The sequence below is a fragment of the Podarcis vaucheri genome (assembly GCF_965113315.1).
Source record: "Podarcis vaucheri genome assembly, chromosome: 3".
NCBI classification, from domain to species: Eukaryota; Metazoa; Chordata; class Lepidosauria; order Squamata; family Lacertidae; genus Podarcis; species Podarcis vaucheri.
Genome location: NC_138761.1, coordinates 9,089,948 through 9,114,174, shown reverse-complemented (window position 1 = coordinate 9,114,174; position 24,227 = coordinate 9,089,948). Strand labels below are relative to the sequence as shown.

Here is a 24,227-nt window from a genome sequence, read left to right as displayed (position 1 = left end):
GAGGAAGAATTAATTATCCAAAACTGAAAGGGTGCATGGTAGCCATGAATATCATTAGCAAAATGTTTGGAACACCCAGTCCTTTCCTTCCCCCTGAAAGCTTCCTGTCACCATTCCCTTGGGAAGTACAAATAGAGGATCCTTTCTCTCTCTGCAATATCTTTGAGCTAGAAGGCAACTCTGGTGGCTCCAGCATTCAGCCATGAAGACCTCTGCCCCTCTACTTCTCCTGTTGGTGCTGCTGTCAGTCCCAGGTAAAATCTAAAGGGCTGTCCATCCACAGCACTCCAAGAAGACCTGCCAAACTAGCCCCTTGGCTGCTTTGTAGTGCTTGGAATATTAGCCCATTTGATACTATGTCATCTGTGTAAGATTGAAGTTCTATTTCCTGATTAAGTGGGAAATGGAATGGACTGCTTTTGCTGAATAGAATTGTAGCATTGTAGAATTGGAAGGGCATTATCTAGCCCAATCCCCTGCCATGCATATACACCAGTGTGGTGTAGTGGTTAAGAGCGGTAGTCACGTAATCTGGGTAACCGGGTTCGCGTCTCCGCTCCTCCACATGCAGCTGCTGGGTGACCTTGGGCCAGTCACACTTCTGTGAAGTCTCTCAGCCCCACTCACCTCACAGAGTGTTTGTTGTGGGGGAGGAAGGGAAAGGAGAATGTTAGCCGCTTTGAGACTCCTGAAGGGGAGTGAAAGGCGGGATATCAAATCCAAACTCTTCTTCTTCTTCTTCTTCTTCTTCTTCTTCTTCTTCTTCTTCTTCTTCTTCTTCTTCTTCTTCTGTTGATGCAGCCGAGAATAGCACAAGCTTTTCTTTTTGCTGCTGCATCACATGGTTAACTCATGTTATGCTCATGCTGGCCTTTGGTGTTACTAAGAGCCCTAGCTCCATTCACATATACAATAGGGAATGCACAGAGATGTTGGTAATCTCTTTTCACTTGAGGGGTTGATTTCTATCTTCATAATTTTTGCCAGGACCAACTACCACCAACAATATACTTTGTAATGGCGTCTGCAAGCAACGCTGTTCAGCTGGAGAATATGAGTCTTCTTTAGACCCCTGCCAGGAATCTGGTCACGTCTTCTGCTGCAAAGAGAAAGGTAACGTGCTAAACTGTTATTAGGGGTTGCAATCATTATGATTGGAAAAGTGGTGAAAAGATAAGAAGCAGGGTTTTGTTCTGCTCTGTTCAAAGCAAGCCAAAGACCAAATAAGGAGAAGGGGCTCTGCATGGAGAAGGCAGAGAGTTGCTATTGTGTGACGGAGGGAAGGTGCAACTACTCAACACCCATTAGAAAAGATAATTAAACAGTGGATCTGTGAGCACATTGAAAAGGAAGCCATGGTTACTAAAAACTGGCAGGAGTTTCTTGAAAGAAACAAGTCATTGCAGATGATTCTTATTTTATATTTTTTTTTTGTTAGAGTGGCAAGCTTGGTAGATCAGAAGAATGCTGTGAATAGAGTATGCCTTGATTTCAGTAAGGCTTTTGACAAACGCTTTGTCATCCTGAAAAATGTGATAAGTGGGTTCTTTCCTAGGCCTGGTGTTGCTCAGCCTGACTTGGATGAAAGCATAGAGGAGGGTGTTCATAAAATCGGCAGATGACACCAAATTGGTAGGGGTAGCTAATACTTCAGAATATAGAATCAGGATTGCCATTGACTTCTATCCTTTGGAGAACTCAACCAAAAACTTTAAATGAACTTCATTAGGAGCAAATGTTAGGTTCTACATTTGAGAGCCAGTGTGGTGTAGTGATTAGAGCGGTGGATTCGTAATCTGGTGAACCGGGTTCGATTCCCTGCTCCTCCACATGCAGCTGGTGGGTGACCTTGGGCTAATCACACTTCTCTGAAGTCTCCCGAGTTTTTGTTGTGGGGGAAGAAGGGAAAGGAGATTGTTAGCCACTTTGAGACTCCTTAGGGTAGTGATAAAGCGAGATATCAAATCCAAACTCTTCCTCTCTTCTTCTTCTACCCTAAGGCAGGAGTAATCCAATGCACAAATATAGAATTGGGTACACCTGGCTTGACAGTAGTACATGTGCAAAGAATTTAGGGGTAGACAACCATTTTTTTTTAGTAGACAATAAATTTAACATGAATCAACACTGATGCAGCAGGATAAAAGCTTATGCAATTCTAGGCTGCATCAAGAGAAGTCCAGTGTCCAGATCAAGGGAAATAATAGTACCATTACTGTACATACCGGCTTCCCTGCAGGCTGGCACCTTTCAAGGTTGCACCCATCTGCCGCTTTTGCCAGGGCTTAAGGGAGAAAATTGATCCATATTTCCTATGGTGTGAGCTGCTGCATGCTTACTTGGGAATAAATCTCACTGAATTCTGGAGGTCTTGTAAGTGTGCCAAAATTTGCTGTGTGACAGCGCAATCCTGACATGTCTGTTCCAAAATCAGCGCCATTTAATTAAGACCGACCACGTTGGTGCCCCAGATAGGTCACTTCAGGGCTGCTAATGGAGCAAAAACAATCTGGGAGGGAGCAATTATGAGTTATAAGCTCAACCTGATTAGCCTAAGGTCATTGTGTCTCATTGCTCAGCTACTGCTCTCCTTAAGCCAGGCAGCCCCCTGGTCAATAAAGTGCTGACCCACCACTGTCTGCTTGCTTTAATGGGCACTTGGAGCTCAACAAGCTGACCGAACCCATAGCCCCTCTGGTTCTCCTTTTGATGCTCCTGATCTTCCTGGGAAAACTGTAAAGGGCCATCCATCCACAGGACTGTAGTCAAAGAACATTTGTTCAACTGGCCATTTGAGTGTCCTTTGGGGTTCTGGCATGCTAAAAATATTAGCCCGCTTGATACTACAGTGGTACCTCGGGTTACAGACGCTTCAGGTTACAGACTCCGCTAACCCAGAAATAGTACCTCGGGTTAAGAACTTTGCTTCAGGATGAGAACAGAAATCGTGCGGTGGCGGAGGGAGGCCCTATTAGCTAAAGTGGTGTTTCAGGTTAAGAATGGACCTTCGGAACGAATTAAGTACGTAACCAGAGGTACCATGTATGTCATATGAGCAAAATTAAAGTTCTATTTCTTCATCTAGTAGGAAATGTAATAGATTGCTTATGTTGTTTAAGAAATGGTTAGAGATGTTGGTGATTTCTTCTCATCTGAAGGATTGATTTCTATCTTTCTAACATTTCTCCAGGATCCACTCCCACCCTGAACGATAATTGTAGCGGTCACTGCTCACGATCATGTTCAAATAGAGAATACGTGGCTTCATTAGACCGCTGCGATCAACCTGGTCATGTCTTCTGTTGTAGAAAGATAGGTAATTGTTGGGAATATGAGATGAGATACCCACTTTGTGGAAGCTGACCCCAGTTTCAGTCACTACACAGAAGCAGCATAAGTTTACTGCTGCAGGAGATAAGACTTCAGTAATCAGTTCAGTTGATAACCAGACAGAAAGAAAAGGATGCTGTGAATACTAAGAGCTTGGAAGAATATCCTTAGGAGACACTTTCCTTCCTCCTGAAAACTTCTCTGCTGCCTGTCTCTGGGCATATCACTATTCCCTTAGGAAATATAAACAGAGGAGACTTTCATTCTCTTTCTGAAATATCTTTCAGTCAAGATGACTCACGTGGCTCTAGCATTCATCTATGAAGACCTATGTCCCTCTAGTTCTCTTTTTGATGCTGGTTACTGTCCTGGGCAAAATGTAAGGGTCCCTCAAACCACAGGACTGTAGTAAAATAAGAAATATATAGCTAGCCCATTTGGGTGTCCTTTGCTGCTCTACTGTAGCCTTATTAGACTTTACCGATTGGTTGGGTGAGCGTTGCTCCCGGACGGGAGGAAGTAAGTCAAATGACACCGAGGTTTGGTTCAGAGAAAGAGTTTATTCTGCTCTCCAGATAGCAGAAGGCACTGCATGAATCAGTTCACAGCAAGCACAAAAGCAAGAGAAATTGCATACAGTATATATATCCTCCAGGCATCCTCTCCCCCGTTCCCCAGGAATCCAGACACGTCAGCTTATACACGTAAGTTGACACCCATGACCATAAACAGATGTTCCTGTTCCGGTACTCTTGACCATAAAAGGATGTTCCTGTTCCTGTATTCCTTATCTTGGGGTAAGAAGGTCACCAACTCTAAGAGCCTTCCTGACGCCGTTCCTGGGCATGGGGGCTGACAAGGTCTGTGCGTCAGTGTGGTCAGGATGTAAGATAAGACCCAGACGTGCCATCCCTGCTCCACTCGCAACTGACAAGGCCATCTGTCATTACCAGCCTTCATGGACTGACAAGGGAGACGGTTATGTTTGTACAGCTGGGTTCCTGTTATACATGAGCTCAAGTTAATGGTTTTTAGCTAATGCACCCTTGGAGAAGGAGAAATGGGGATTTTGGGGCCCGTTTCAGACTGACTACACAGTCAGGTTTTAGATTTGGGAAACCCATTCCTTCACTAGCTTGTTCGAAATATTAGCTCATTTGAAGCTACCGTGGTACTTTGGTTCTCAAACACCTTGGTACACAAACAACTTGGAACCCAAGCACTGCAAACCCGGAAGTAAGTGTTCCGGTTTGTGAACTTTTTCCGATTTTTATGTACACTCTAGGAATGTTGTATTTGACTGCTCTGTGTTTCACATCCCACGGTTTTTAACAGTCTAGAACGGATTAATCCATTTTGCATTACTTTCTATGGGAAAGCGTGCCTTGGTTTTGGAACGCTTTGGTTTTTGAAATGACTTCTGGAACGGATTAAGTTTGAGAACCAAGTTACCACTGTATGTCATTTGTGCAAGATTAAAGTTGTATTCATTTAGTGGAAAATATAATGGACTGCTTTCACCGAATAGGTGATTCTTAGAAATGTTGATGATGTCTTCTCATCTGAGGGATTGATTTCTATCGTCACAATATTTCTCCAGGACCCATCATAAATGATTATTGTAAAGGTAGCTGCAAACGAAGTTGTTCAAGTACAGAATATGTGGCTTCAACAGCCTTCTGCCATCATCCTGATATGGTCTACTGCTGTGCAAAGAAAGGTAACATGCTAATTTTTTGTTATGGGCCTCTATTATTATGATTTGGAAAAGAGGTTAAAGATAGAGCTAGCAGGGAAGCAGTTGAAGAAGGAAGCAAAAAGGGTTTTCTCTTGTGTGTTTGTGTTTCTTTGTGGCTGATTAGCTGTTCTCCCTGTGCAAAGGTCAGAGGGGGCAGGGTTTCTGTTGAGGAAGGTGATTAGCTGTGGGAGGAGCTTATCAGAGCTAGCAGGGAAGCAGTTGAAGAAGGAAGCAAAAAGGGTTTTCTCTTGTGTGTTTGAGTTTCTTTGTGGCTGATTAGCTGTTCTCCCTGTGCAAAGGTCAGAGGGGCAGGGTTTCTGTTGAGGAAGGTGATTAGCTGTGGGAGGAGCTTATCAGAGCTAGCAGGGCAGCGGCACGCGCCTAGCGGCGCGCTCAGTTTGATCCATCTTTTAGATTTAGGGGAGCTAGTCTCAAACGTTTGTTGGGGGAGACCTAGGTTTTTTGTGGGGAGAGTTATTTGTCCTGTCTTCACGCTTTTTATGATGGAGGACCGCTGTAGCCACCCCCAACGACACATTCTCAAGATGGAGGGGGAGGGAACAGCTGCTGTCGCCTGCGGTTCCTGCGCAATGTTTGCCATCTTGCCAAAGGTTGCAGGCAGCTTTACCTGCAGCAATTGCATGTTGATTGCCCTCTTAAAAGACAAAGTCCAGCAACTGGAGGAACGTGTAGCTACGCTCCAAAGAATTAGAGAGCTGGAGCTCTTCTTGGAAGCAACAGACCACACCGTCTCCATCAAGGAGGAGACAGGGGACTCCCCTGAGAAGGAGGCTAGTTCACCAACACAGGAGCCAGATATATGGAGAAACGTGACTCAAAGAAGTAGGAGGCCCAGGGTTCGTTCTGATTGTTTAGAATTACACAATCGCTTTGAGGTCCTCTCCCCTAGCATGGAAGACGAAGAGCAGACTCCATTTGAGGATCTCTCCCTCATTTCAGTCGATCAGGTAAATGAAGATGAGCAGCAAAGTCAGTCCTCAGGGAATGTGCAGGCGACCTTGGAATGGACAGCTCATGGAAGAACCCCGACCAAACCTAAGAGGAGGCGTGTAGTGGTGATAGGGGATTCCCTACTGAGGGGAACAGAAGCAGTGATTTGTGGGCCTGACAAGATGTCTCGGGAAGTGTGCTGTCTCCCCGGGGCTAAGATCCAAGATGTAACTGAACGACTGCAAGGAATCATAAAACCCACTGACAAATACTCCTTCCTCTTGGTTCATGTGGGAACCAATGACACTGCAAGCAATAGCCTCCAGAAGATCAAAAGAGACTACGAGGCTCTCGGCAGGAAATTGAAGGAACTAAATGCACAAATTGTCATCTCATCTGTCCTCCCAGTTGAACGACGTGGCCCAGGGAGAGAGGGAAAAATAGTGGAAGTGAACAGCTGGCTTCGCAGATGGTGTAAACAGGAACGGTTTGGATTCTTAGATCACGGACTGCAGTTTCTTGAAGATGGACTTCTGGCAAGCGATGGGCTGCACCTCACAACGGTTGGGAGAAATGTTTTTGCCAAAAATCTCAGAAACCTCATCAGGAGGGCTTTAAACTGACTAATGTGGGGGAGGGAGACAGTGCTCCTGAAGGTAGGAGCCTATCAATTGATGAAGATGATCATCCAAATGTCATAGACCAAATGGAGCAAACACCATGCAGACCTAGTGGTGGGAGGAAAAAATCCTTAAATAAAAGACACGGGGGAATGATTAATGGACTTCAATGCCTGTACACTAATGCGCAAAGCATGGGAAATAAACAAGATGAGCTTGAGCTCTTGGTACAGCAAACTAAATATGACATAATAGGCATCACTGAAACCTGGTGGGATAAGTCCCACGATTGGAATGTAATAATGGGGGGATACAATCTATTTCAGAGAAACAGACCAGACAAGAAAGGAGGAGGAGTGGCGTTATATGTCAGGGATGTGTATACCTGTGAAGAGATCCAAGATTTAGAACCTCAAAGCCAAAGTGAGAGCATTTGGGTCAAAATTAAGGGAGAGAAGAATAACAGAGATCTCATTGTGGGAGTTTACTATAGATCCCCAAGCCAAACAGAGGACATAGATGATGCCTTCCTGGAACAGATGGCCAAGCATGCAAAAGGAAGGGAGATAGTAGTAATGGGGGACTTCAATTACCCGGATATTTGTTGGATGTCAAACTCAGCCAAGAGCATAAGGTCAAACAGATTCCTCACTGGCCTTGCAGACAACTTCATTGTCCAGAAAGTGGGAGAAGCAACAAGAGGAACAGCCATTTTAGATCTGGTCCTAACCAATGTTGATGATCTGGTTAGTGGGGTAGAAGTGGAAGGATCATTAGGCGCGAGTGATCATGCTCTTCTGAAGTTTACTATACAGCGGAAAGGAGCAGCCAAGCATACTAGGACTCAATTTCTTGACTTTAAGAAAGCCGACTTCATAAAACTTAGGGAAGTGCTGGGTGAGATCCCATGGACAGTAATACTAAAAGGAAAGGGAGTTCATGATGGCTGGGAGTTTGTTAAGAGGGAGATACTAAAAGCACAACGTCAGGCAATACCAATGAGACGGAAACATGGAAGGTGCCTAAAGAAGCCAGGGTGGCTATCTAAAGAATTTTTAACTGAGTTAAGATTTAAAAAGGATGTGTACAAAAAATGGAAAAGGGGGGAAACCACCAAAGAGGAATTCAAACAAATAGCCAGCATGTGTAGACACAAAGTCAGAAAAGCTAAAGCACAGAATGAACTCAGGCTTGCTAGAGAGGTTAAAAGCAACAAAAAAGGCTTCTATGGGTATGTTCGTAGCAAAAGGAAGAACAAAGAAACAGTGGGGTCACTCAGAGGAGAAGATGGTGAAATGCAAACAGGGGACACAGAAAGGGCTGAACTCCTCAATGCCTTCTTTGCCTCAGTCTTCTCCGATAAGGAAAACAATGCCCGACCTGAAGAATTTGGAGCAAATGATTCAGCAAAGGAAACACAGCCCAGAATAACTAAGGAGACAGTACAAGAATACTTGGCCAGTTTAGATGTATTCAAGTCTCAAGGGCCAGATGAACTGCATCCAAGAGTATTAAAAGAACTGGCAGATGTGATCTCAGAACCACTGGCAGTCATCTTTGAGAATTCCTGGAGAACAGGCGAAGTCCCGGCAGACTGGAGGAGGGCAAATGTTGTCCCTATTTTCAAAAAGGGGAAAAGAGAGGACCCAAATAATTACCGCCCAGTCAGTCTGACATCAATACCAGGGAAGATTCTGGAGCAGATCATTAAGCAAACGGTCTGTGCGCACCTAGAAAGGAATGCTGTGATCACCAATAGTCAGCATGGATTTCTGAAAAATAAGTCATGTCAGACTAACCTGATCTCGTTTTTTGACAGAATTACAAGCCTGGTAGATGAAGGGAACGCAGTGGATGTAGCCTACCTTGATTTCAGCAAGGCATTTGACAAGGTGCCCCATGATATTCTTGTAAAGAAACTGGTAAAATGCGGTCTTGACTATGCTACCACTCAGTGGATTTGTAACTGGCCATCTTCAAAAACTGAAAAAAGTTGACCCAGGCACATTGCAAGAAACGAGATTCTGACTAAACATAGGAAAGAACTGACGATAAGAGCTGTTTCAAAGCTGAACATACTGCTTTGGAAAGTGCTGGACTTTGCTTTCATTGGTGATTTATAAACAGAGGTTAGATGGCCATCTTTCAGGGATTATTTAGCGGTGATTGCTGCATTGCAGGGGTTGGAGTCCCTTCTCCCACAAGCCCCACCCAGAATCAAAGGTCAAGGATGATGGAAACTGTAACTGAACAACATCTGGAATGAAGGAGGTCTGCAAGGCCTGCAGTGAAGAATGACATATTCATTCAGATATACTCATGGATTTAGTTCATAAAAGAAATGTCCCAACGGGCTCTTTGATTATGTGATTCCTCCACCCTCCCTCTGAAAAACATAGCCTTACTTTTTGGGAAGGAATTCTTTGCAAATGGTTCAGAATGTCTTTTAATGATTTGCAACTTTAAGAAAAGGACAACTAAGTTGTATTCAGAGCAGAGTCATTAACATTAATATTAATGAACTTAAGTTAGTCAACTGAATTAATTTTAGTGGGTTTATCTGTAGTATGACTAACTTTGGGTACTTACCCTTGAAAATGAATCTGGAAATTAATCAGCAATGTGGGCATCTGACTAGTCTTCTTTACCTTAGAAGATATTTCCTTTACAAAGCATTCGTGTTAGAAAGTTGATATGGATTCAAGAATCTGGCTTTTCTAAAAGGCCATACAGTTATTTTATTTAATTATCCTTTCTTCCTGAATGTGGTCTATGGCATGAGATTTAAGATGTTCTCTTTTCTTCAGCAGGGGCATTGTAGCAGATCATAAAGGTAAAGGGACTCCTGACCATTAGGTCCAGTCGCGGACGAGTCTGGGGCTGCGGCGCTCATCTCGCTTTATTGGCTGAGGGAGGCAGCATACAGCTTCCAGGTCATGTGGCCAGCATGATTAAGCTGCTTCTGGTAAACCAGAGCAGTTTACCTTCCCGCTGGAGTGGTACCTATTTATCTAATTGCACTTTGATGTGCTTTCAAACTGCTAGGTGGGCAGGAGCTGGGACCGAACAACGGGAGCTCACCCCGTTGCGGGGATTCAAACCATCGACCTTCTGATCGGCAAGTCCTCGGCTCTGTGGTTTAACCCACAGCGCCACCCGCTGATTATAAAATGGTGTAAAATGGTAGCAGATCATAAAATGGTGTAAATTCCCAAATTGCACCTGTGCCTTTGTAAAGGAAAAAAAACCTATGTCATTTGCCCAGTATAAAAAATCTAATTCTTTGAAATGTAATGGGCTGCTTTCTCTGTATATTAAATGCTTCGAGATGTTGATGAACTCTTATCTGAGGGATTGATTTCTTTATAGCTAATATTTCTCCAGGATCTAATCACACGCAGAAGAAAGAATGTAAAGGTCGCTGCAAGCCACGTTGTTCAAGAAATGAATATGAGGGTTCTGGAATGACTTGCCATAATATTGAGCATGCGTACTGCTGCAAAGGGACAGGTAACATCCCTAATTTTTGCTATGGAACACAACTATTTTGATGGGATTTTGGGGTGAGGTGCTCAGAAGGTGAGACGTTTTCATTACTGTGAAGCAGAGTGGGAGAACAAGAAAGTAGCTTTGAAAAAGCAATAGTATTTCAAACATTAGCAGTTGCAAAAGAGCAACACCTTAGTTAAGGTTTAATTCTTTCATTCTTTATGGATTTCAGCACAAGAAACATTTCATGGAAGAGAGATGATACCGTATTGGCTCAATTATAAGCCACACTTCCCCCCCAAATTCCGATCCAGAAAAGTTTAAGTACAGTTTATAATTGTGAAGTTATGGAAAAGAGGTTGAAGATAAAAAACAATAGTATTCAAAGCAAGAGGAAGAACAAATAGGAGCAGGTGCTGTGTGTGGGAGAAGATAAAGAGATGCTATTGGGTGACAGAGAAAAAGTGCTACTGCTCAGCACATATACATATAAGGCATTGCGGTAATCTAATCTTTTGAATTATGGTGCTGGAGGAGACTCTTGAGAGTCCCATGGACTGCAAGAAGATCAAACCTCTCCATTCTGAAGGAAATCAGCCTTGAGTGCTCATTGGAAGGACAGATCGTGAAGCTGAGGCTCCAATACTTTGGCCACCTCATGAGAAGAGAAGACTCCCTGAAAAAGACCCTGATGTTGGGAAAGATGGAGGGCACGAGGAGAAGGGGACGACAGAGGACGAGCTAGTTGGATAGTGTTTTCTCGAAGGTACCAGCATGAGTTTGACCGAACAGCGGGAGGCAGTGGAAGACAGGAGTGCCTGGCATGCTCTGGTCCATGGGGTCACGAAGAGTCGGACACGACTAAATAGCAACAAGAACAACAATCTTGAAGTGGTCAGAGCATAGACAACAGATGTTAGTCTATCTGTATAGAGATGGGTTGCAGCTGGGCCACCAGCTGAGGCTGATGGGAGGCTCTCTCCACCACTGAGGCCACCTGAGCCTCAAATGACAGTAAAGGACCAGAAGTAGCCCCCCGAGGGATTGATTTCTATCTTCACAATATTTCTCCAGGACACATAGCAAATGATGATTGTAAAGGTAGCTGCAAACCAAGTTGTTCAAGTACAGGACAAGTAGCCCATTTGTTCCTTTCCTTGTCGGTGCCACGACAACCTTTAGCAATGATCCATAAATAAGTGGAAACTTTTGATTATATCTTTGAGTCTCCTGGAGAGTGGAGTAGAACCAGTGTTCAACCACACAGGTCCTATTCCATTATTTGTTTCCTTCTTCATACTGCTACATTTGCCATGGGAGGGCAAGCTATTCTCAGCACTGCAGTTTGCTGTAAAAGACCCAACTGATCAGTTTGGGGTCCCATATTTTTCGCTCTATAGGACGCACCCGACCATAGGATGCACCTTGTTTTAGAGTGGGAGAACAAGAAAAAAAATTCTCCCCCTCTCTGCTCAGCACCCCTTCAGCGAAGCAGCAGGAGAAATGGAGCCCCTTCCATTTCTTCTCCCATCTCGCTGAAGGGGCGCTGCGCAGCTCTCCCTCTCTGCTGAAGCCAGGAGAGTCTTGCTATCAGGGATAGCCGCATGAAGCCTTTGGAGTGCAGAGGGACCTCGCACTGTGCTCCAAAGGCTTCGGGTTCCTTTCGCTGAAGCAGGAGAGTCTTGCACTTCAGAGGCTTCACGTTGCTATCACTGAAGCCAAGGAGCCTGCATTCGCTCCATAGGATGCACACACATTTCCCCTTAATTTTTGGAGGGGGAAAAGTGCGTCCTATAGAGTGAAACATACGGTATTTGGGTTTCAAAATGTCCAGGATGATGTCTTGGGTGCTTTATTTTTTTTTTTTATAGAATTTTTATTGGTTTTACAAAGTTTTTAAATAACAAACAAACACTTAAAGAGACAAACATACACGTATAGTTTCATAACATATTTTCATAAACCTCTTTTCTTGGACTTCCCCTTCCCCCCCCTTTCTGCATCCCGATGTCCATAATTTTTAGCAACTCCCAATTGTTACTTCCAACCTCTGTCATCTTAGTCCTCTCTATATTCTGACCTTATATCACTGTATCCCTTTGTTTCTAAAAACCATAACACTTTAACATTCATTAAGTTTATAATAGTCCTTAAGGTAGTTTTTAAATTTTCTCCATTCTTCTTCCACCGTCTCCTTTCGTTGGTCACAGATTCTGCCTGTCATCTCAGCCAATGTCATATAGTCCATCACTTTCATCTGCCATTCTTCCAGAGTGGGTAGATCTTGTGTCTTCCAATACTTCGCGATGAGTATTCTTGCTGCTGTTGTAGCATACATAAAAAAAGTTCTATCCCCTTTTAACACCAATTGGCCGACAATGCCCAAGAGAAAGGCCTCTGGCTTTTTAGGAAAAGTACATTTAAGTACCTTTTTCATTTCATTATAGATCATTTCCCAGAAAGCCTTAATCTTCGGGCACGTCCACCAGAGGTGATAGAAGGTGCCTTCAGTCTCTCTACATTTCCAACATTTATTATCGGGCAAATGATAAATTTTTGCCAGCTTGACTGGAGTCATGTACCACCTGTAAACCATTTTCATAATATTTTCCTTTAAGGCATTACATGCCGTGAATTTAATACCAGTGTTCCATAACCATTCCCAGTCAGCTGACATGATATTGTGCCCAACATCCTGTGCCCACTTGATCATAGCCGATTTGACTGTTTCGTCCTGTGTACTCCATTTCAGCAACAAGTTATACATTCTAGATAAAATCTTAGTATTGGGTTCTAATAACTCAGTTTCTAGTTTTGATTTTTCCACCTGGAAGCCAATTTTCCTATCCTGTTTAAAAAACTCCATTATTTGACGATATTGAAACCAATTTTGTACTTTATGTTTCAATTTCTCATGGCTTTGTAGTTTAAGCTTATCTCCATCCTGTTCCAAAATTTCCCAATACTTCGGCCATCCGACCTCCATATTGAGTTTCTTCACTGCTTTAGCCTCCACTGGTGACACCCATCTAGGGGTTTTGTTTTCCAACAGCTCTTTATATCTTATCCAAACATTATATAGTGCTTTTCTAACAATATGATTTTTAAAGGCACTATTAACTTTGTCATACCATAGATATGCATGCCAACCAAAAGCATTGTTAAAACCCTCCAGATCCAAAATGTCCGTATTCTCGAGGAGCATCCATTCTTTCAGCCAGCAAAAAGCTGCTGCCTCATAGTACAATTTTAAGTCCGGCAGGGCAAAACCCCCTCTTTCTTTTGCATCTGTCAATATTTTGAATTTAATTCTGGGCTTTTTGCCCTGCCAGACAAATTTCGAAATATCTTTCTGCCACCTCTTGAAACATTCCATCTTGTCAAGAATCTGCAAGGTCTGAAACAAAAATAGCATTCTAGGCAATACATTCATTTTAATCACCGCAATTCGGCCTAACATTGACAATTTCAAATTTGACCATATTTCTAGATCTTTTTTGATTTCTGACCAACATTTTTCATAATTGTCCTTATACAAATTCACATTTTTAGATGTCAAATAAACCCCTAGGTATTTCACCTTCTTAACCACTGTCAGCCCTGTCTCTTCTTGGAATTTCTCCTTTTCCATGTCTGTTAAGTTTTTTCCTAAAACTTTGGTTTTTTGTTTATTCAACTTAAATCCAGCTACCTGGCCAAACTGTTGTATTATTTCTAAAACCTTTTTCGTACTAGTGATTGGCTCTTGTAAAGTCAGTACTAAGTCATCTGCAAACGCTCTTAACTTGTAATGTTTAGCTCCGACCTGCACTCCTTTAACCTGCTGGTCATTCCTTATCATATTCAGCAACACCTCCAGAACTGAAATAAAAAGTAATGGGGAAATTGGGCACCCCTGTCGTGTTCCTTTTTCTATCTTAAGTTCCTCAGTTACTACGTTGTTTACAATCAATTTAGCCTTTTGTTCAGAATATACTGCAGCCATACCATTCTCAAAACCTTGGCCTACCCCCATCCCATGAAGGTTCTTCATCATAAAGCTCCAAGAAATATTGTCAAAGGCTTTCTCCGCGTCCACAAAAATCAGTACTGCTTTAGTGTTTATATTCACCTCTAGCTTTTCCAAAATGTCTATTACATTCCTTACATTGTCTGCCAGGTGTCTTTTAGGGAGAAAGCCTGCTTGGTTCTTATGAATCCTTTCCATCAACACTCTTTTAAATCTTTTTGCCAAAATATCTGCAAAAATTTTATAATCCACATTAAGTAGTGATATTGGGCGGTAGTTCTTCAGTTGAGTCTTTTCAGTCTCTGTCTTTGGTATGAGTGAAATATATGCTTCTTTCCACGATTCAGGTGCCTTCTTTCCCTCAAGGATCTCATTGCAAACTTCTTTTAGTGGTTGAGTCAACCATTCCTTCAACGATTTGTAATATCTAGAAGTCAGTCCATCTGGTCCTGGAGATTTGCCCAGTTGCATGTTCTGAATGGCAGCCTCTATCTCTTGTTCTGTTATTCTCTGGTTCAGATCCATCTTACTTTGATGAGAGATTTTTTGTAATCCATATTTATCAAGGAATTTGTCTATATCTTCTTCATTTTGCGGGCCTTGAGTATATAGCTTTTTAAAGTAACTCAGAAAACAGTTTCTAATTTCATTAGGTTTGGATATATTCTTTCCATCCACTTCTAGGCTTATAACCGTATTTAATTTCTGCCTTTTCTTCAATTGCCATGCCAGAAGTTTGCCACATTTATTTGCTGATTCAAATGTCTTTTGTTTCATTTGTTTTATCTTCCATTCAATCTCTTGGTTCATCAATTCCATATATTGTGTTTGATATAACTTAATCTCTCTTAAAATCTCCTGGGACTTTGGTTTTGTTCTTAATTTTTTCTCTCCTTCCTTTATCTTTTCCAAAATCTTTTCTTTTTTCTCATTTTGTTTTTTTCTCTTTATTGAATTTTGTTGAATCAAAAAGCCTCTCATCACTGCTTTACTTGCGTCCCAGATCACTCTTTTTTCCACGTCGGCCCTCAAATTTATTTCAAAGTAGTCTTTTAGGGTTTTTTGGGCCTTCATAAGGATCTCCTTATCTCGAAAGAGGGTGTCATTCATTCTCCATCTGAATTGACGAGTTGTTGTAAGTTTCATCTCCATCCTCACGGCATTATGGTCGGAGCAAGTTTTTGGGCAGATTTCCACCTTCTTAACCTTTGGAGCCATACCACTAGTAATCCAAATTTGATCGATTCTGGTCCAGGTCATCATTGCTTGAGAGAAAAAGGTTCCCTCTCTCTCCAGAGGGTTCCTTGTTCTCCATATATCTATCAAATCCATGTTTTCCGTCATTTCGAAAAAAGTCTTAGGAAGTCTCCCTTCCTTGCTAACTGTTAGTCTTTGTGCCTTGTCCATGTTAGTGGAGACCACACCATTCATGTCTCCCATGATTATCATATTGTAATCCAAATAGTCCATCAGGGTTTCATGAAGTCTCTTAAAGAAGTCAGATTTACCTTCATTTGGTGCATAGATTCCCACAACTAAAAATTTTTCTCCTTGTACTTGTATCTCCACTGCCAGATATCTCCCTTGTTCATCTTTAAATATCATTTTTGGGGCCCATTTCTCTTTCACGTATATTACAACTCCTCTTTTCTTAACTTTATCTGATGCAATAAATTCTTGTCCTAGTCTTTTATTTGTAAGTAGTCTCCTATGGGCTCTAGTTATGTGAGTTTCTTGTAGACATATCAAGTCCAGTTGTTCTCTGTTCAAAATATGGAACACTTGTCTTCTCTTCAGAGGCCCATTAAGTCCATTACAATTCCAACTAAGGAATTGCAGAGCCATCTTATTATTTTTCTGAAACTCCTCCAACAGCTCCAAGTTGTTGCTCTTCTTCTGATGGTGGTGGTTTTTGTCCAAACGAGAGATTCAGAATGTCTAGTACTCTCCTCTGTTCTGCAAGTACGTCCACTGTCCCCTTCTGCAGGTCCTCCTGATTTCTTGCCAAAAATTTGTCTTTGTCTTGAATAGTCTTTATCTTCACCTTCTTTCCCCTGTAGTCAAATGACAGTCCTTGTGGAAATTCCCACCTGAAGCGGATGGAGTTTTTCTTCAGCAGAAGAGCCAAATCCTTGTAGAAGTTTCTTAAATCCAGAATATATTTTGGAATATCTTTGAAGATCTGTATAGCTGAATTTCCAATTTGCAAGGCCTTTTCAAAGTGTAGTCCTAATATTTTGTCTCTTTCGTCCTTGGATCTAAATGTAATCAGGCAATCTCTCGGGGTCTTTCTGTCCTGCTTTTTGCCCAGTCTAAAAGCTGTTGTAATTTTGAATTCGTCTTCTTCAAGATCCCAGCAGTCAACAAACTCCCGTGTCAGATATTCCGCGAGATTGTCTCTTTCATTCTCTGGAATCAATCTTAATTTCAAGTTTCTCTCTTTTCTCTGTAACTCCCACAAGGCCAAAGTTGCGTCGTGCTCATAAACCTTCTTAGCGATCGGCTCTAATTTCTCTTGTGTCTCTCCAGCAGTAGCTTTGGCATCTTCAGCAATTTTACGCGTGGTAGCATTTTCCTCCACCAATTTATTTATTGATTCTGTGTTCTGGTTTAGTCTTACTGATATTTCTGTTAATTTTTGTGTATTTTCTGAAGTCTGTTTTGTCAGAGACTCCAAAGATTGATTTATTTTAAGCAGGGCTTCTGTCACGGCATCCATAGAGACAGCCGTCCCTTTTTCTTGTCCTGTTGTTCCTGCAGATCCAGTAGTTACGCCTGAAATTGAGCCTCTTTTCTTTGTCTGTTGCTGCAGCTGTTGTTGTTGTTGTTGCTTGGTCTTGGCTCTTGTAACTATCTCTTCTTGTGAGCCACTCATGTCAAGGTCGTTTCCCACGGGAGCTATTCCCCGTTGGAAAATTCCACTGTCCCAAGCTGTGCCAAATTTTACTTTACCCTCTAGGGGGAGCAAATCAAAATGGCCAAAAATAAGATGTCCAAGTACAAAGACAAAGGAGAATATCCAAAGATGTAAAAAGAAAAGTTTTTTAACACAGTTAAAGCAAATATAGCTGGAGGCTTGTAGCTACAAATTGCCACAGTTTCCCAATATATACTGTTTCATCTTGTGATGTACTGTAGCCAGGCACTGTATAAACTTTGTATCGCAGTATCACTTTTACAGGAGGAAGTCAGTTCAGTGTCCTATTGTCCTAAAAGGCAGACCGTTTCATACTTTTATTAACTGAGACAGCAGAGGATTTTTACTGTAAATAGATTGTGCAGTTACTAAAGTCTCTTTCACCTCCCCTCTGCCCTGCTAGCTAGAGGGGAGATCTAAGGTCTGAGTGTCCGGTTTAGTTATATAAAAGCAAGTTTCATCGGATGCAGATTTAGAGTTCCGTTGCTTTCACTTTCATGCAGTCGGGGGGAGGCAGACTTCCTTGATTTAACTTCCCCGCTTTTAGTCCGATTTTCAGAATTTAAAGGGTCCCAATTGTTTTCAGCTCCTACTCACGGGTATTCAGTCCGAATTTTCTTTCAGGAAGGAATCGGCGCTCTCCGCTTATGGCGACGCGGCTTCACTCCGCAGGCTGGGTGACGACTCTCAGCACCGCGCTCACTCCCGATGCCGCTCCGTAGCCTTTAAAAAGGCTCTTTCGCAGTACCGGGGGGCGCAAAGGTGCCCACCGAATCTCCTTGTTCTCAGGCTTCAGCGCCTGAGATTTTAGGGGTCCCCCGCTCGCCGTAGCGGGTAAGACCCGAACTTGCGGAGCAGTCCTTCTCCGGAGCTCGGAGGTAGGACCGCCATTAAGCGCTGGCACCGACCGGAAGTCCAAGATGTCTTGGGTGCTTTAGCTGATATTCCTGCATTGCAGGGGGTTGGACTTGAAGGCCCATAGGGTCTCTCCCAACTCCATGATTCTATGAGGAACATGTTGTTGTTTAATCGTTTAGCCATGTCCGACTCTTCGTGACCCCATGGACCAGAGCACGCCAGGCACACCTGTCTTCCACTGCCTCCCGCAGACTCATGAAGAACATAAGAAGAGCCAATGGCCTACCCAGTCCAGCATCCTGTTCTCGCTTTGGCCAATCCGATGAGGAGCACAAGAGCAGTCAGCCCTTCAGCAATGGCAATTCAGAAGCATCACTGACTCCAGCTGTGGATGCAGAGCATAGTCATCCTAGCTAGGAGGCAATAACAGTCTTCTCTTCCATGAATTTCTGGCTAATATTCAAAAATGGCTAATATTCAAACAATTCAATGATGCTGAATATGAACTGGGTGCCAAACGTATTGTCTAACATGAATGTGGCCTAGAACAGCGCGCTTTAGGCCCTAGCCTCCATAGGTTTCGGACGAGGCGACGCCTCCGGAGTCCTTTAACGAACTACCCTCCAAGCATTGGGGGAGGTGATGGCGATCCTCCCCCCGCCCTCATTTGCATAACAATACCCCGGCCAATGCCTAACCGCCAAAACCAAGGAGTTGTGACGTTTTGTTTCGAGGTAGGCGAAAAACCAAGTGGCTTCAAAATTCAGCCAATTAGCCAAATGGAAAAACTCCTACTAGGCCCCTTGCGGCGACAAGCCGAAGCCCATAGCAAAGTCCGAATGCATCCCTAAAGGGTGGGTGGGAATGTGGATGGGGGCGTGCGCCCGCAACCCCCCCTCCATAGTTCGGGAGTGGCTTTCCCTGACCCGTCACCGAGCGCACCACGCCAGGAAGTCCAGAAGAAGCATTTCATAGAAGAGAGATGATACCGTATTGGCCCGATTAGAAGCCTCACATCTTTCCGCAATTCTAATCTGGAAAAGTTAAAGTGTGGCTTATAATCGTGACCGGGTGATATGCTGCTTAAACAGCTACGTAGGAGGGCCATCGGGGTTGCATGACCACAGCATGCTGCCCACCCACAACTCCCAAGCCTTCCCCGAGCTGTCGGGGGGTAAGGGTGGGACAGTACCACTTTCCCGACAGCGTTCCACCCTTCTCCCTTCATTTTGGCAGCTCAGGTGAGGCTTGGGGGTTGGAGGGCAGGCTGCACACCGTTGCACTCCCAGGCTGCTTTGGGAGGGTGACACTTTGCTGGTGGCCTCCCCCCTTCCCCATTTGTTCAGATGGCTTGGAGGTGAAGGGCAGGCAACCTGCCATTGTCCTGCAGGCTCCCAAACTCATTCCGAGGCTTGGGAGTGGAGGGCAGGTGGAGCACCTTTGCCCCACACACCCGGGCTGCTTTGAGCGGGGGGGGAGCCTCCCAAGCCTCCCCCCAGCTGTCACAAAGAAGGGGGAATGCGGTTGGCAAAGAGGTGCGGCTTCACCACCACCATGCGATCCCCCGTGCCCTACCACTGTTAATGGAGGGGGGGGCACTGCTTGGGAGTGTGTATGGGGAGCTGTATGCCCCTGCTGAATGTAGCTTCTTGCCCAGCCAGACTCTGCCGCCGCTGTTAGGGAGCAGGGGGTGCCTGTCAAGCATGGGCGGGGTGGGAGGAGCAGCAGCGGGTTGCGGGTGCCCGGGTGGACAGTGCAAACCTCCCCCCAGCTGCACCGTGTTCAATTTCTGTTTATGCCACTGTGCAGTTTTTGGAGTCACAAGACTCTGTTGCCTCTCATCCAGTCCATTACTGAGGCAAGACAATGGTCCAACACTTCCAATTCTACACTTGCAGATGTAAAATTTTTGTGATTGAGTGAAACCCAGTTCAGCTACTGATTGATTGATTGATTGTGTGTCTGCATTACATTGTTTATTGCTTTCATTTTATGGATCAATGATCTCATTAGACAGTACAATTCATGTTAAATTGCTGTTTTAGGGATTCTTTTTAAAAGTCTGGAACAGATTAATGTTGTATCCATTTAGTGGAAAATGTAATGGATTGCTTTCACTCAATAGGAGATTCTTAGAGATGTTGGTGATGTCTTCTCATCTGAGGGATTAATTTCTCATCTGAGGGATTAAGAGCCAGCTTGGTGTAATGGTTAAGGGTGGTAGACTCGTAATCTGGTGAACCGGGTTCGCGTCTCCGCTCCTCCACATGCAGCTGCTGGGTGACCTTGGGCTAGTCACACTTCTCTGAAGTCTCTCAGCCTCACTCACCTCACAGAGTGTTTGTTGTGGGGGAGGGAGGGAAAGGAGAATGTTAGCCGCTTTGAGACTCCTGAAGGGGAATGAAAGGCGGGATATCAAATCCAAACTACTACGACTGCTACTACTACTACTACTATTCTTCTTCTTCTTCTTCTTCTTCTTCTTCTTCTTCTTCTTCTTCTTCTTCTTCTTCTTCTCTACACAATTTTTCTCCAGGACACATTGAAAATAAACGTTGTAAAGGTAGCTGCAAACCAAGTTGTTCAGATACAGAATATGTGGCTTCAACAAACTTCTGCCACCATCCTGATATGGTCTACTGCTGTGCAAAGAAAGGTAACATGCTAATTTTTTGTTATGGACCGCAATTATTATGCTTTGGAAAAGAGGTTAAAGATAATAAACAGTAGTTAGTATTCAAAGCAAGAGGAAGAACAAATAAGGAACAGGTGCTGTGTGTGGGAGAAGATAAAGAGATGCTATTGGGTGACAGAGAAAAAGTGCTGCTGCTCAGCACATATGCATATAAGGCATTGCGGTAATCTAATCTTGAAGTGGACAGAGCATGTTGTTGTTGTTGTTTAGTCGTTTAGTCGTGTCCGACTCTTCGTGACCCCATGGACCAGAGCACGCCAGGCACTTCTGTCCTCCACTGCCTCCCGCAGTTTGATCAAACTCATGCTAGTAGCTTCAAGAACACCATCCAACCATCTCATTCTCTGTCGTCCCCTTCTCCTTGTGCCCTCCATCTTTCCCAACATCAGGGTCTTTTCCAGGGAGTCTTCTCTTCTCATGAGGTGGCCAAAGTATTGGAGCCTCAGCTTCACAATCTGTCCTTCCAGTGAGCACTCAGGGCTGATTTCCTTCAGAATGGAGAGGTTTGATCTTCTTGCAGTCCATGGGACTCTCAAGAGTCTCCTCCAGCGCATAGAGAACAGAAATTAGTCTATCTGAATAGAGATGGGTTGCAACTGGGCTACCAACTGAAGCTGGTAGCCGCTCTCCATCACTGAGGCCACCAGAGCCTCAAATGATAGTAAAGGACCCAGAAGTAGCCCCCGAGCTGCGTACCCACTCCATCAGAGGGAGGGTAACCCCATCAAAAGCAGGCAATCTCCCACCCACTAAGAGTACCTCCGTCTTACCTGCATTGAGCTTTCGTTTCTTGCCTCTCATCCAGTCCATTACCGAGGCAAGCCAATGGTCCATCACTTCCAGTGGTACACTTGCAGATGTAAAGGAGAAGTAGAGCTGTGTGTCACCAGCATATCGATGACAATCTACTCCAGAACTCTGGATAAGCCCATTCAATGCTTTCATGTAGATGCTTAAAACCCCCCCAAAACATTTATTCAAAAGATACAATACATTCTTGTCCACTGCCACAATATCACGGAATGATCAGTCCAATCCTTGATCCCACAACACTGTCATGTTGGCTTGCCTAATATCCTCAATAGGAACCCAACTACTGATCTGGTGGTGTAGACATTTTCCATCGATATATCCCCTCAAAAGACACCTCTGTGATTGTGATGGCATTAAAACATCCTGCTCTTCAGTAAAAGAGAAAAGAGAGACCAGATTTCATGCAGGTGTTAAACAGCATGGGGATAACACGGAATGCTAAAGAACCCCACATTGAAGGTTCCATGGGGCTGCAAGCATCACCCTTGGGAAACCACCATGATGTCAACCACCACAAAGCAGTACCAACAACCCCTAACTTGGACAGCTGCTTCCCCCCCCAAAAAAAAGGGGCTGATGGCTTTGACAACTTTAAAGTTTTGGGAAGGAATATCTAAGTTAATTATATACAATTTTATTTTAATTAATATGCAAAATGATGATGCAACTTTAAGAAAAGGACAACTAAGTTATACTCAGAGTGGAGTATTAAAATTCATGGGCTTCAGTTAGTCAAGCCAATTTTTACCAGTGGGTTTAACCAGACTCGGACTAACTTTGGGTACTAACCCTTGAGACTGAATGCATAGATCAAATGGCAAGATGGGAAGCTAATCATTCTTTATCTTTCAAGATATTTGCTTTACAAAGCATTCCAGTTAGAAATATATGCTCAAGAATTCTGGCTTTTCTAATTTGCTCATGTAATAAATGTTTTCCTGAGTGTGGAATATTGCACGAGATTTAGCATATCTTGTTCTCTTCTCTTTGATAGGGAAAGAATAGCAGATCATATAAGAGTGTAACAGGAAATTCCTAAGTCGCACCTGTGTCTTCGTAAAGAATGGAGCCCTATTTCCATTGCTATTCTGAAGCATTTGATATATGAACAATCTTTCAGATCTTACTTTTGGTTACCAAGAGTCTTTCCAGGAATTAACTATCTCATTCCTTTCTGCTCCTAATAAAACCAAACCTGTTCTGCAGACCAAGTCCTTTGTCATCTTTTCCTATCCAAACTGGGAGGCAAAGTTATCCTGTTTGTTTCATTGCTATATGGTGGAATTAAAAACTTCTCTGGTTTTCTTTGGCTTCAAAGGAAGGGAACTCAGCTTGAAAGGACAAGGTCTGGTGTTGTAGCACCCTGCTTGTGGTTAACGCTTAGCTGGAATGAAATATTCAACGCAGCAATAGAGAAATTAAAATAATAATTTATTTGTCAGACAAATAAATGATAGGCACAGTGGTATATGGTTACCAAAGCTCTGCCCCTCCAACCCTGATGGCCAGCACTTATATTTCCTCAGCCCAGCCCCCTTGCTCCTCCTTTGGCTGCCTCTGTCCAATCAGCCTGGTTGAAATTCCTATTGGCTGTTTGCTAGAACCAATCATAAAAGATACACCCATTTCCTATTACCTTTTATGGGAGACAAAGAGCTATATTTTCTTCTATCCATAAATGAAGAAGAAGAAGAAGAGTTTGGATTTGATATCCCGCCTTTCACTCCCCTTCAGGAGTCTCAAAGCGGCTAACATTCTCCTTTCCCTTCCTCCCCCACAACAAACACTCTGTGAGGTGAGTGGGGCTGAGAGACTTCAAAGAAGTGTGACTGGCCCAAGGTCACCCAGCAGCTGCATGTGGAGGAGCGGAGACGCGAACCTGGTTCCCCAGATTACGTGACTACCGCTCTTAACCACTACACCACACTGGCTTATATCTTACATTTGCCTCGACAAGGCACCTTAATTACCAGATCACCTTTGCCCTATTGCCCTATTGCCCTATTGCCCTATTGCCCTATTCACTCCAAAACAGATGGCTAATGGTTTTAAATTTTATCTTAAACAGAGATCTTGGGTTCACCTTCTCACACACCATCAATGAAATAAGAATCTAACATTTCTTACTTTCTAAATCCTTTGCATAATTACATTAAGCCAATATATTTCATACATTAACATAGCTTTTTAGAAGAAAAGGCCTTTTCAAAGTAAAAAGGAAACAGCTTCAAAAAAAAGCCCCTTCAGTTTACACCCCCTTTTCCAGCCAGCTGCTGTTCCTATTAGCTCTTGCCCTTTAACCTTATGAAAATATGGCTCGAGTCTAATGGGAGGCACCTGGTATTATTTTCTGTTAAACAATAAATCTTACTATTTACCAACTCTTAATTAGTGTTTTTGCAGCTTGATTGTATTCTGTAATATGTATGGTCAGTATGACCTTTGCTCCCAGCCTGTAATTTCCTTTTACAACTTTGAGAAACGTGTCTCCTGCTACTGCTATAAATCAGGGAGGCCCTTGAGCAAGAAGATAAACAACTGCCAAAGTACTTAGCCAGCTGCTTTTCTGCCTGGCATGAAACATACAAACATTTGCAAATATATCTTTTAAGCTCATTTTAAAATACAGGCCTTGATCAGATGCCTCAGTGTGTGTTTGTATTTACTAGTCTCCTGTGACTCTCCTGCTTCCTCCTTCACTTCAAACTGAGCTGGCATATGATGCCAGGTGCAAAAGGCTCCCAGACACATATGCAGATTTCTCCCTGCCTTGTCATCAGAGGGATACTGTGTATTTCCTACACTTG

General features: G+C 43.4%; 1 protein-coding gene and 1 long non-coding RNA gene across 2 annotated transcripts in view; both read left to right on the top strand.

Moving 5' to 3' along the window:
• Positions 1 to 24,227, top strand: part of LOC309529655 — a 127,439-nt gene that overhangs the window by 20,264 nt on the left and 82,948 nt on the right. The window lies entirely within an intron of this gene.
• LOC309529603 (uncharacterized protein) lies at positions 135 to 22,577 on the top strand. The gene is made up of 6 exons (XM_082217996.1): positions 135 to 254; positions 988 to 1,113; positions 3,191 to 3,316; positions 4,931 to 5,050; positions 10,009 to 10,149; positions 22,415 to 22,577. The coding sequence occupies exons 1-6, from the start codon at positions 203 to 205 to the stop codon at positions 22,423 to 22,425; spliced, it is 576 nt and encodes a 191-aa protein (XP_082074122.1). The 5' UTR covers positions 135 to 202; the 3' UTR covers positions 22,426 to 22,577.